Source organism: Anser brachyrhynchus (assembly GCF_964034855.1).
Source record: "Anser brachyrhynchus genome assembly, chromosome: 16".
NCBI classification, from domain to species: domain Eukaryota; kingdom Metazoa; phylum Chordata; class Aves; order Anseriformes; family Anatidae; genus Anser; species Anser brachyrhynchus.
Genome location: NC_137734.1, coordinates 1,025,223 through 1,037,654, shown reverse-complemented (window position 1 = coordinate 1,037,654; position 12,432 = coordinate 1,025,223). Strand labels below are relative to the sequence as shown.

The following is a 12,432-nucleotide window of genomic DNA, read 5'->3' as shown; positions in this document are numbered from 1 at the left end:
TTAAGAAGCAGCCATTTGTGTGACTCGATCAAAGTCAACACGCAGCACGTCAGCAACCGGCTTTGTGAGGTGATGCAGAGCCCCCGGTGCGACCTCTCACGGCTGCGGGAAACCCGAACGGGATCCGTGGGACTGGTCCACGGGTGCTCCGTCAGGGAGCACAGACACTGAACGCTCTCGTAACCCTGCGTGGCCTTGCCACGCTGCCCCCGCGGAAATGCCTCAGAGCCCCCTTTGCGGGATCCGAACCAAAACCTGGTCTCCAGTTCTGCTGGGAGAAGCTGCCCGTGATGCTTGTCGCCGCACAGGGAGTGGGCAGCATCTCTCCTCACAAAACACGGGACATAGTTGGAAGAAACAGTGAATTCAAGAAAGACGATGCGATCTCTGGCCCTATTCGCTCGGTATTCCCAGAAACAGGCTACGGCAACGAGGCTGCCGCAGGCCGCTTGGCCAGGGAGGCCCAGGCCGTGACCAGGCCCAGCACAGAGGCACGGAACCGGCGGGGGCACCGCGGGGCCAGGCAGCCCCGGAGCTGCATGGCCGAGGGACCGGCACCGCTCCTCCGACACCCAACTGCCAGCGAGGAAAGGGGAGCAGCAGCACGCAGCCGCAGGTACAAAGCTTACCTGTAACGCAGCTACACTGGGAAAAATACTGTAAGATCCACACAACTGGAAATAAACGTCACATGTTTTTACCAGCTGGGAACCTCATGGTTAATTCCAATAACAAAAATGAGCTGACCTTCACTGAAAGCAAGCCATTCACAGAAGTTTGAAACCAGGCTAAATGGTTTGATCATCTGACCTCCCGCATCTCATGAGCCATTAAGGCCAAGGATAAAAGTTTTGCTAAACCGTCTTTGTCAGTTAAGAGGGTGAAGGGAAGCAGCAAATGTACGGAATGCTGTTATGATGGCTGGGCCCGCCTCCCCTGCTTCTGCCTGGACAAAGTCTGTCATTTAGGGCAAAATTTAAATTTATTGGCCAAAGCCCACTCCTGCCAGTAGAAGCTGCATCTCCACTAGAGGGCTTTTTTGCTGATGCAGATCTATGATCAAGCCTTTATTGCATAAATTAAATCTGTATTTCAGAGAGTCATGTCTATACTGAACTCGGTAATTTGCATCTAGCAAAACAGTATCTTCTAGAAGGGTAAGGCGTTTGGATTGGAAGATACAAATCTGGAGAACCCATCTCTTCCCTGGGAGCTTGTTTCAGTGAATGTTCGCTCTCCCTCTGCTAAAAATGTGCCCTTTATTTCTGAGTTTTCCTAAGTTCAGCCCTTAAGCCTTTTTCCTTGTTATGTCTATGTTATTTCCTTATTAAGTTTGTTTGACTTCAAGGTACTCAGAGCCTGCAATCAAATTACCCCTAAAGCTCCTTGCCTGGTCAGGCAGACGCAGCTCCCGCAGCCCCTCGCTGCCGGCCCAGCCGCAGGGCAGCCCTGGTGCCACTCTGCTCCCTCGGCAGCTTCTCAACGGCCTCTCAAAAACAGCCCCTAGACCTGGATGTGGCATCGCAGTCTTGGTCTCAGCAAGCCCAGCCGGGATGACGCAGCCTCCTCTTGCTGTCCCCGTCCTTGTCGGTACACCCAAGGGTCACGGAAAGCTCTCCCCCCGCAGCAGCCTGCCAGGCCGCGTGCCCGGTGCCACAGCTCTCCCGTCCTTCCCAGGGTCACCGCTGGTCCCGGTGCCACGCTCCACGTAGGGCCAATATGCCCCTTTCTCCAGGGGAAAATGCAAGGAGATTTTGCTAGTGCTCCAAAGTGTCTTAAAAATGAATGTCAGGAAACACCGATCTTCCCAAGCTGAGGAAAGGACTCTTGAATGCAAGTTATCTTGTCATGTTGATTTAGAGATATTTATTCCTGGAGATGTTTAACACCCTCTCTAATCACTAATGGACTAGGAAGTACCTTATCATTCTCATGTGATGCAAACACATCATCCCGCTTCCTTCCAAGCACCGAACAGGAATACTTACTGCACGCTTCTGCTTTCTCCGCACATCAACATTTCTTCACAACTGTTCACAACGCACCCAAACAGCTAAATCCCGGTACCTGGACCTCGCACAGATCTGCCAGACCTGGCGCTGGTCTTCTGGACCACACGAAAAGAGATGTCTATGATTCTCACTAATGAACTGACACACTCAGACCTGTGTTAATCACCGCAATGCTGTCAGATTTCAGAAATCTAGCCCAGGACATTTGCTAGACCAACTCTGCACGGGTCTCAGGACGGCCCCGAGCTGTGGCTGGCCAGCACCGTCACACAACCACAAGCCCTCAGCTCCAGCCGTGCGCTCCTCCCTGCCCCGGCTGCCTCCCGCGAGCCAGTTCTGCATCCCCAGCATTAGCACGGAGATGGACCTGAAGCAGCAAGGAAGCAAGCACGCTGCCAGGGCAAGATGCATCTCAGCTGTTCTGGTAATACCGGAGCCTTCTGAGACACCCAAGCGAGCAAGCACAATAGCGGCGGACCAGGGAGAAAGCAGAGTGGAAGGCGAAGGGCCTCACGCTGCTGACAGCCTCCCTGGCCACGAGGCTCCGCGATCTCCCAGGTCCTGCAGCGAGGCGGGACCCTAACCACCGTGAGACAACGTCAGCTCCCTGTGCAGCGGGGGGACCTCAACCCTTGCCCCCCCCCCCCCTTCCAGGATTACCCTTTTGCTTTGGTTGAAATATTTCTCGAAACCGAGTTCTTACTTTGCAAAGCGCTTCACATCCTTGCACCGTCAGCCCAGCCTCACCGTGCAATTAATGGGCAGGTGGAGTGTGTGAGGGTGCAGGACAGGGCCCTCTCCCTCGCGAGCACTTACAAGTCCGTGTAGCAAAGCCATAGCAACAAGGAAAAAGCTTGTGTTTTTTCACATCCAAGAGCAGCTCCTGCCATTCACTGATTGTGTGACCTTCTGTCAGCAGTCATTGAAGCAACCTTTGAAAATGTTTCTCTATCATTTAAACCTGGTTACTCAGCCCAGACCGAATCTGCCAAGGTAGCAGCAGCGTCTCCAAGCAGAGGGAGCTTGGCATTTCAGTGCTGGGGTTTGTTCTTCTAAAGCGGTCGTATTCCACCAGCCACTGTGCATGAGGCCTCAGTGGAAATCATGCTGAACAGTGTGGCATGAAAAATAAATCCACGGATGAGTTTGAATAAGATAGAAAAGATTGTCTGGAAAATGACTGCAATAAACTCAAATAAGCAATCATTTAAAAATGCTAATATTTATTGTGTGAAAATGAGGTGGAAGGATCATTATAGATAAATATCAAATATCCTCTTTTCATTCCTTTTTGCTGCTAGACTGAAAAGGTCAGAAGTTCAGAGGATGCTTTAATACCTCAGCAGATACCCTGAAATATGGCTAATTCTGCACTATGTGGCAAGGGTAAGGGGCCCGATTTTTCTCACACAGGAGAATTGCTCTGAAATTGGAATGAAGGAAGACGCACAGCCCAGAAGCTCCTGCATGTTCTACTGAACCCAATATAAGCTGCGTGGGTCAGGCGTGCCAGAATAAATGTACTGACTCAAAATATATTGATCTTCACTGATGTGAGAAAATTATTTGACTTTTGTTCTCTGCATACTTCCATACAGGATGGTGATTTGCCTTCTCGTTCTGTAAATTCTGCAGGAACTCCTCATTGTATAAACGGCCACGGAAAGAGTGCCTTACTTTACTGTTTTTTTGTGTGATTTCTTTTTTTTTTTTTTTTGTCCCTAAGTACAGATAAAATGCTTTCTCTAAGGTTCTTCTGGCTGTGCTTCCTCGTGGAGACACTGTTGCCCTAATACTGATGTGCTTAACAGCAGTAATAAATTACAGTTACATGCACATTTTTTTTCCTGAATAATGAAGTTAAAAGGCCACTTTGGCATAAATTCATTCATTGTTACCCCTAGTGAAGCAAGTTCCTCCTGGTGCTGCTGCATACAAATAATTGCTTTTGGCAAAAGCCAAGTAGAACACAAGTCAGTTGCTTAATTTATTTCTATTAATACCATCAAACGTTAGCGCAGTGCAAGGCAGCAAGGTGGCAAGGCAGCAAAGCCGAGACAGAGGAACCAGTATCTTTTTGTAAATTCTGAGATATAAAAACCATGCCGTGTATATTTGTGTAGTGCAAACAAACTTTAAAAGCAGGGAGCATTTTCTCCTTGTTTTTACATTAGTAGCCAAGTCAGAATAACTTCTGCCTTTAAAGGACTTTTGCAGTTTGTAAACACCTGAAGCCACTGCAGCCGCAGCTCCCTCACCCTAAAGCTGCCTTGCTGGGAAGAGGGGGGGCAGCAGCCTGTGTCCCTCTGTCCCCCAGCTCAGATTGCATTCTTGTTAGCAGTACATTATGTCTGTCTATCCAGTGATAGAGCCAGTGCAAACTCCTACAGCAAAATTCAGGGCACACACTTCTCAAAACTCTGAGTTACCAAACCGAAGTTCTCGAAACGCATCCCTAAACTTGCAGCTTCAAAACTCAAGATTCTGTACTACCGTCTGCTAGCTTCCAGGATATTTCCTATTACAGACGTGAGATCAAACTACAAGTCCTGCTTTCTACCTGTAGAAACTGGCACGGGAGTTTAGTTAAGCTTCACAACACGCTTCTCTTGAACAGCACTTTGGAGCCAAGAGGAATTGCCCTATCAGTAGAAAACGAGTAAGTGGTAAATAAACAAACCTCTCAGACTGTCCTTTACGTAGACATCAAACTTAACTTGAAGGAACCACCTCAAATGCTGAAAAGCGCGGTTAGCCTTCACAGACCACTAAGTCCTTGGCGAAGAAAAGGTTGGTAGTTAATGGCACGTGCATCGGCCCGGCTGTAGCCACGCCGCTCTGCCAGGATTTGCACCGAGACCCAGCAACCGCTCTGCACGAGCCAAAGGAAATGGCAGCCCTCGATCCTGGCTGGCCAAAGGGGTCCCTGCAGCGGCACCTACCGCAGACTGCCCCCATCCTGCATCCCAAACCCCGCAGCCCTGCCCCTCGTCCTGCATCCCAAACCCCGCAGCCCCGTCCCGCAGCCCGGGCTGGAGCTGTCCAGAGTTCTGCCTCTGGCCCGGCCCCGCGCAGCTCCGCCGTGCAGCTCAGCCTGCTGCTAACAAAACCCTCGACCCACTTGGGTGTCCAGCGCAAGGAAAAATTCTGAAACGCAGCAGTGCTTCCTGTCAGACGTCCATTCGTTCTCAGGCAAGGTTTCACCGCTGAAACAACGGAGGAGCTCTGTGTCTGTCCCTTCAGCTCCCGACAGCAAACCCACGTCTGGCATTTCACACCCTGGCACTGGATTCTCCTACCAGCGTCCCCTTAGATTGCTATTAGATAAACAAATATCCACGGGGCACGACTTCACGGTTCAAGCTATCAGCAATGTTTCCCTCCCGTGCACAATGCAAACTCTTTCATTACTGCAAACTGGCAATAATGCAGGAGATCAGATTTAGGTTTCAGTGTGCTGGAGAGAAGATCCAGCACTGGCTTGCAGTGCCGGTTTGTGGGGAGCAAGTAAAACATGCTTTTCTTTTTATAGACTGTTTCCATGGTGCACAGAGGTTCCCATAGCTAATTCTGCAGCTGCAGAACTTCAGAAAATTGCATAGCCTGGGTATAATCCTGTGGCAGTCTGCCCCATCCGGTCCCAAATCAAAATCCAGTGGCTTAATACTCTCATCAACCAACTGAACCCTCTCCCACTGCGACGCAAGAGCGGAGTGGCTGCAGTTGAGCCTCACCAAGCTGCTGACCAGAGCGACTGAAGCCTTGGCAGGGTTTCGGAGCCCATCTGCTAAAGCTCCCAGGCAAATAGGAAGGGGTAAAGAAACAAATTCCTATGCACTGTATTTATTTTTAAGACAACTTTTTGGAAGAACCGTAAGTCTAAAGATCAAGCAGACTGCTATAAACAATAACTGCCCCAAGTACATCTCAGCTCCTCTCCGCTGACAGGACTGATGCAGCTGTTTGCTTTTTCACAGCCAAAAGCTTCGAGGCACGCTGCCCTCCCCACTGCCACGCAGCAACACTTGCTGGACTTCGTCAAAGCCAGACCCGCCTGGACAAACCGGACATATCCAAAAGCATCCTCCAAAAATCCCCCCAAAAAGCTTCAGCCGCCCCCTCTGCCCCTTCCGCATGGGCAGAAACCCGCCGTGCGCCGCGCGCTGCTCTGTGGCAGGAGAGGAACTCACCTGTTCCTGCGAATTCATCACCCGCAGCTTCATTTGCTTCAGGTAAGTAGAGGTGAGCGGCATGTTGTAGTCAATGATCCCAGAAACCAAAGAGGAAGGCGGTTCGCTCTCTGAGGAACAGAGGAAAAAATCAGTTTAGATACGGGGATGTGGGAGCGCAAACCTGCGATGCGTTCTCATAATCATTAAACATACGTATTTGAAGCACTTAGAATCCCTAACTAGAGCTGGTGCCCGCTGAGCTAAGGTTCCTATAAGAACATGACCCCACCAAGAGGATAATTACAGAACAGATGTTGTTTTGGGAAAAAAAAAAAAAAGAAAAAGCATTGCTGTCACCTGTGTGTGGAAAAAGACTACACACAATATATACTTTTTCAGCCTACCAAACTAAAATGTAACAGAGGAAGAAACTGAGTCTTGCTGAAGGTCTCAGACGCACTTCCATGCAAATGGGATTTATGCAGAGGTTGATGAACACGAATATATTTGCAGCTTGCTTTAGCATTGCAAAGTCTTGCCAATTTTGCTGGGATTCCCTCAGGTAGGAGTTAACATTAAGGCAACTTATTAAGTATCGCTATCTGGTGATGAAGATTATTTTTAACACCCTCATTAAAACACAAACTTAATTTAAAAAAATCTTCAACTTAAATTGTTCCTGTTGATTCCTCTGGCTGCACCATACTGAGCTCTGGAGATCACTCTTGATTCAGACTGCTCCTGCAGATCACTTTTTCTAGCCAGACTAGGCAAGCCCCAATAAAGCAAATCCTCGATGATTTTTCTGAATTCACAAAGACTTGTCAGCTCTGTCGTCATCACTGTGGAGCTCCCTGCGCAGGACTTGGAGACCGCTACAATTATTTATTCTACCACTAAATTTACATGCTCATGCAGTGTGTTTGTTCACGAGGAAAGTTGCCATTTCCCACAGGAAAGGCTGCTGGCAAAAAGGAAGATTTCTTTGCCTTCAGCCCAGGGATACGCAAGTGTGGAGAACGGACCCAACCTTCCAGGGCACTCGGCAGGGATGTGCAGCCATCCAGGGGAAAGCGAGCTTAAGCAACAACGAAGAAGGATTTCCAGGAGCTGAAGGTGAACTGATGGTGGGAGGTTTCCACTCCCATCTCTGAATCCCACTGCCTGGCTTGCATTTTCTGGGGTCACCAGTTTCACAGGCACCTTTGACACAGCCCCTTTAACAAACAGCCTTCACAAAATGTTTTACAGCAGCTTAGAAAATCCATCAACCCAAACGTAATGGGCCTGCTTCTCAGAAATGCTGAACATCACAAAATCCCCGTGGAACTCAGTGGACCTGGAGATGCTTCACACCTCTGGAAATATCACATCTGTCGTGACTGACTAAAAAATTACCTGACCCAAAAACGTACTGTCTGTAACTGAGTTAAACGTTGCAAAGTTTTTGCAAATCTTCCACACCGAGAGCCTAGGCAAGGTCTGTGGAGATGCGAGGTTTTCTTTCCAGGTCCTGCTAATTCAGTCCTGGGCATCCGAAGCGTTCTTGCCTCTGCACGCAGGACAGATGGCCGCAGCTCCTCGGGCCGTCACTCGCTCGCATATGAAGGTGCAAAGCTTTCAGGAATGTTGTAAACTTGGGGATCTTGTAAACTAATTCCTCTCCTCTTTCCTCATGGCTGTATATCACCGCTCTCTGTCATGCGTCGACCTACAGATTAATTAGGAGCCGTTCTATGTATACATAAGCATGCAAAATAAGCCATTTTTCTACTGCGCAAGGACGTTATCTTGTGATAAAAAGACGCGAAATCCCAGCACGAGGGGTGCTTCCCGCAGGCTGGTTCTGCAGTAAAAGCGAAGAAAGCTCCCAGGAACAAAACCTGCCTCCTACACAGCTGGGCTGGGGTCACCGGGACGAGTTTAGGAAAGCTTTGCTAAGAATAACACAGATGGGGCTGCTCTCTCCTTGAAGCCCAGGCCTGAAAGGGGCGAGCCCTGCGGCGCTGAGGCCGGCACGCCGCTCTCCGGCACCTTGCCCCCCGTAGCTCAGAGCTGCTGCGGTGAGCGAGGCCCCTCGGAGGCGGCTCAGCACCCCGAGGTGGGAGCAGGAGAAGGGAGATGAACCTTGGCACTTAGATCTGCCTGAAACCATCCCGGCGTAACCCTGGAATCGTCCCGCTAGCAGCAACAAATGTCCTGTAATTCGGGCAACTGCAACAGGAAGAGCTGGAGCCTAAAAAACCTTTGTTTATTTATTTTTTTAAAGCTAGCTGCAAAGAAAGAAAACCTTTGTTTTAAAGGGTCTGGAGGACTCCACAGGAACAATCCTCATATCCTCTGTCACCAAAGGGGTCTACTGGAATCGCTTAGCTCCTTTTGTAAAAGTTAACTATATCGCATGCCCTGTGTGTTGGAAATACAGATGAAACAGGCAGAACGGTTTAAAGTAAAATGGTTTCAATCCTAATTCCAGACTCATATAACTCCACTGGAATTAGCCCTAATTTAATAACAGTGTAAAAGTACCGTGTTGTTCAAAGCTTCCCATGAGCAAGATAATTTTGCTTTTATGAACTATGTGGGTGCCCTGCAGGGTTCAACGTTAGATACGTTTAATTAGGGATTTTTCTGATTACAAACGAAGTGTGCTGAGGCTTGTTTAATGGACAAGAGAAGTAAGAATAGGTAGGAATGACTCCAATGTTTCCATCTCACTGAGTTAGAGTTTACATATGTATGTCTGTATGTGTTTATGCATGTGAATACACCTAAATAATTTTTCTACAACCCCAACATTTTTTGGTGATTTGCTCCAGATGAATTGTTGAATATGCATTAGTGAAATCAGACGCTCTTCCCCAGTAAAAGTTACCTTATCTAATCTACTCGCTGTGTTTTCACAGGTACTTAGTCACTATTTAGGTACTATTCAGAGCAGAAAGGTATTTCTGTCCTTCCATTCCTGGCGGATAAGGAGCAGGACTTCCGACGCGTGTTCTCTTCCTCTTGGGCTTATTTTAGAGAGAACTGGTAAGGGGGAAAACCTCGTGGCAGTCATTTTGCTCTGCTTTGCTCAGGGCAGCACATCTCAGCCCTGCTCCTGGGGAGGACACCCAGCGTCTTGCCTTCGTGCGCTGCCACTGAGCCTGGACGGTGCCGCGGCCCCGGGGGAGGCACGTGGGACATGCAGGGCAGGACCCTGCCACCAGCAGCCCCCGGGAAGGGGACCCGGCCTCGGTGGGCAATAAGCCGGTGGGCAGCAGCCCGATGGGCAGCTCCGCAGCCTCCCACCCTGCCGCCCCTCCTGCCCCCGAGTCCTGGTGCGGCCGCAGCGCGAGGGGCAGCACGAGGGGCCCCACGTGCGGCAGATGCGGTGCGGCCGGTGTAAAGGTCGGGCTTGCTCCCCCAGAGGCCAAAGGCCACAATTTCTCTTGACCTGATCTGAAGGAGGGATCGGGCCCTTGGCAGGCAGGACGGGCAAGGGCTGCACTGATGGAGCCGAGGCTAATAAATGTCACGTAGGATTATTTGCGAGAGTTTCTAAAAAAATATAGCAAGCACAAAGCATTTCAGTAACTAGCTATGGATAACCGGCACACATAATCCACTTAAACGGAACCTCCGGGCTGTCTGTAGGTCTGTTCCTAGTAGTAAACAGTTGGAAATTGGTATTTAATACTAGAAAGTTCCTATTGTTGGATCCTGTTTTCATTTAACTCTGCTCGTCTGCTTGATAGGAGCTGCCAAATGATTCTATTTGCCTTTAGAGTTTTGAAATATTCTAAGTCTCTGCAGTTTGCTTATATTTTTTTATAGGAGTAATTTTGTTGGGCGAAACCTCTCAGAGTCAGTTTGATGCTTTGCACTTGATGAGGAAAACAAGTTCACAATTCAGAAAAAAAAAAAACAAACACAACATCAGCTTTAACCATTTACTCTAGAAGAAAACTTGGTCCCATCTTACGCGCTGCTTATAGCTTTTAGGCCTCGGAGCTGCAGATTGGCTCAGTTTACAAAAGAACCGTAATGAGCTAACTACCACAGTTGCCATGCTAATTGGTTGTATACACAGGCATAATATAACTTTGATTACCAAAACACTTTCTGTTATCCAAAATGGGATCATGACGTGCATATCTATTAATTACTGCAAATTCCTTCTTTATCAGAAACTTCAGTTATTCAGACATATTCAGTGTCTTTCATTACCAAATTAATAGTTTAAAGGAAAAACTTTAGCTCAGGTTTTCTCAGAGGTCTGCACTTCCACCCACATACAGTCACGAGCTGATTGCAGACCTCTCTGCAAAGGTTTTGACCCGAGCTCTGTACAGTTGCCCTGGGGAAGGTGGACCCAGAAGAGGAATCGCCTGCTCAGAAGGAAAGCGGGGCTGAGCAGCCCCTTCCCACTCCCTCTGCTGAAAACAGTGCATGAACGGTGATGGACAACACGAGTTTTAAACAGTTCTTTAGGCTTTGCTGCAAAAGCTCACTGAAAATAGCCCAGGGTGGGAAAACCATTTGGTACGGCCGCATCCCGTGAGTGGGGCAGCCACCGACAGCCCTCCCGTGATGTCTGGTATGGGATGCTGCCCGCTCTGCTAGCGCAATCCCTTTGCCTTTACCTTTGGGCTCCAGTCCGTTGGAGTTGAAATGCATCCTCTTCTGGCACTCGGTGCAGCTCATCAGGAACCTGGTCACAGCTTCTCTTGGGAGAAAGGCATAGGTCTCTGCAATCTGGAGAAACAAAGAGAGGGCTGCATGGCCTGGCTGAGAGCCCGAGGGCCGGGGTGCAGCCAGCACCGTCCCCCCTCGCCCCGCGCAGCCCAGCGAGCTGGGGTAGGGGCAGCAACGGGGTGCTGCTCCCAGCCCTGCCATGCCCTGAGCATCACCCGTCCTGCAAACGCTCTTTGGAGGGCGGCCGAGCAAAAAGGGCCAGGTTCAGCCCCCCCGCCCCGAAACTCCTCTCTGCTCCTCCCTGGAGTCTGAGAAGAGGGAAGCCACGAATGCCTAAGAATCAAATGAGAAAGTAAGGCCTCTTCAGCTCTGTTTGCATTGTTAATTACCGTCGCACCAGTAACCTGAAGAATCCATTAATCTTTTGTAAGGGCAGGTCACTTTTTCCCACAATGACAATCAATTCCTGTTAATAATACTTTGCACTTTTGTGACATATTTTATCTAGGGAATTGAAAACATTTTTACAAATAGCGATGAATTAAATCTCCTGAACCTTTGTGGGAAATGTGTATTTTACAGATGAGGAAGACCTAAGGGTAAATTTTTCAAACTCGGATACCTGAAGTTAAAGCCCTATATCCAGACCTCAGCACCCACAGAAGGCACCTGGCTGTCGTGGGCCCCTACTGTTCCGATTAGTTCCTGACAGCTGCAACCTTACAGTGTTTCTAAAGACCACGTTTGGGTTATTTGGAGAAAAGAGGAGGCAGTTTCAATGTTAATGTAAAGATTTCTGCAAGGCCACAGGAGAACATGGAGCCCGACCTTCTGTATAGCATCAAGCAGGGAGCTTCACCCAGGTTCTCCTGCAGCCCAGCAGCCTGTGCCTTGCCTAAAACATCATCCAGGAAGACATCTGGTCTTAATTGGGAGGCATTAAGAGGGTGGAGAGCCCACCTCTTACGTTGGGGTTGGTTCCTCCTGCTAATCACCCATCCTGTTTGGTCTAAGTGACTTGTCCCAGTGCAGCGGTTCCCAAACCAGGGCCACGACCCCAGCAGGGGTCACAGCACTTACAAGTGGGGTCATAAAGCAGACAGAAATTCAATTGTTCGGGCCCGTCCTCGGGGCGGCGAGCCCAGCAGAAGCGGGGCTCACAGGGGAAGCGGGGCTGCAACCAGACACCCGGGGAGCCACGGCAGCGGGGCAGAGGCAGGCGGGCAGCCCGGACCCTCCTCCGGCCAGGGGCTTCAGCCTCCCACCTCATTTCGCTGACAAAATTAAAGGGGCATGAATTCCAAGCATATTTTTTTATTTTCTATCCTACGGGAAGGGGCGACGTTTAAGTCTTCCTAAATAGATGGCAAACACGTTATGGAGGAAGGCTGCTGGGGCAGGGGGGCTGCGCGGTGATGGCGAAGCAGCGCTGGGCCCTGACGCTGCGGTGGGAGGGAGAGAGACATCCATCTCCACTGAGCGGCAGCAGAGCCCAGTGTTTTACATGCATGCTAATGCCAGATGGGTAGAAAGTTCAGGCAGGGACCTCGTCCCAGCGATTCAAATGG

At 49.6% G+C, this 12,432-nt stretch overlaps 1 protein-coding gene and 1 long non-coding RNA gene across 3 annotated transcripts in view; one reads left to right on the top strand and one right to left on the bottom strand.

Moving 5' to 3' along the window:
* NOL4L (nucleolar protein 4 like) overlaps positions 1–12,432 on the bottom strand; it is a 60,338-nt gene that overhangs the window by 29,374 nt on the left and 18,532 nt on the right. For both annotated transcript variants that reach the window (XM_080558700.1, XM_080558701.1), the window contains exons 3-4: positions 10,813–10,924; positions 6,203–6,312 (exon numbers count right to left, since the gene is read on the bottom strand). In XM_080558700.1, the coding sequence (XP_080414826.1) occupies positions 6,203–6,312; positions 10,813–10,924 (222 nt within the window). The remainder of the gene's footprint in view (positions 1–6,202; positions 6,313–10,812; positions 10,925–12,432) is intronic.
* Positions 619–9,711, top strand: LOC308179096. The gene is made up of 2 exons (XR_013940169.1): positions 619–6,244; positions 9,091–9,711. It is a non-coding gene; the product is annotated as an uncharacterized lncRNA (long non-coding RNA).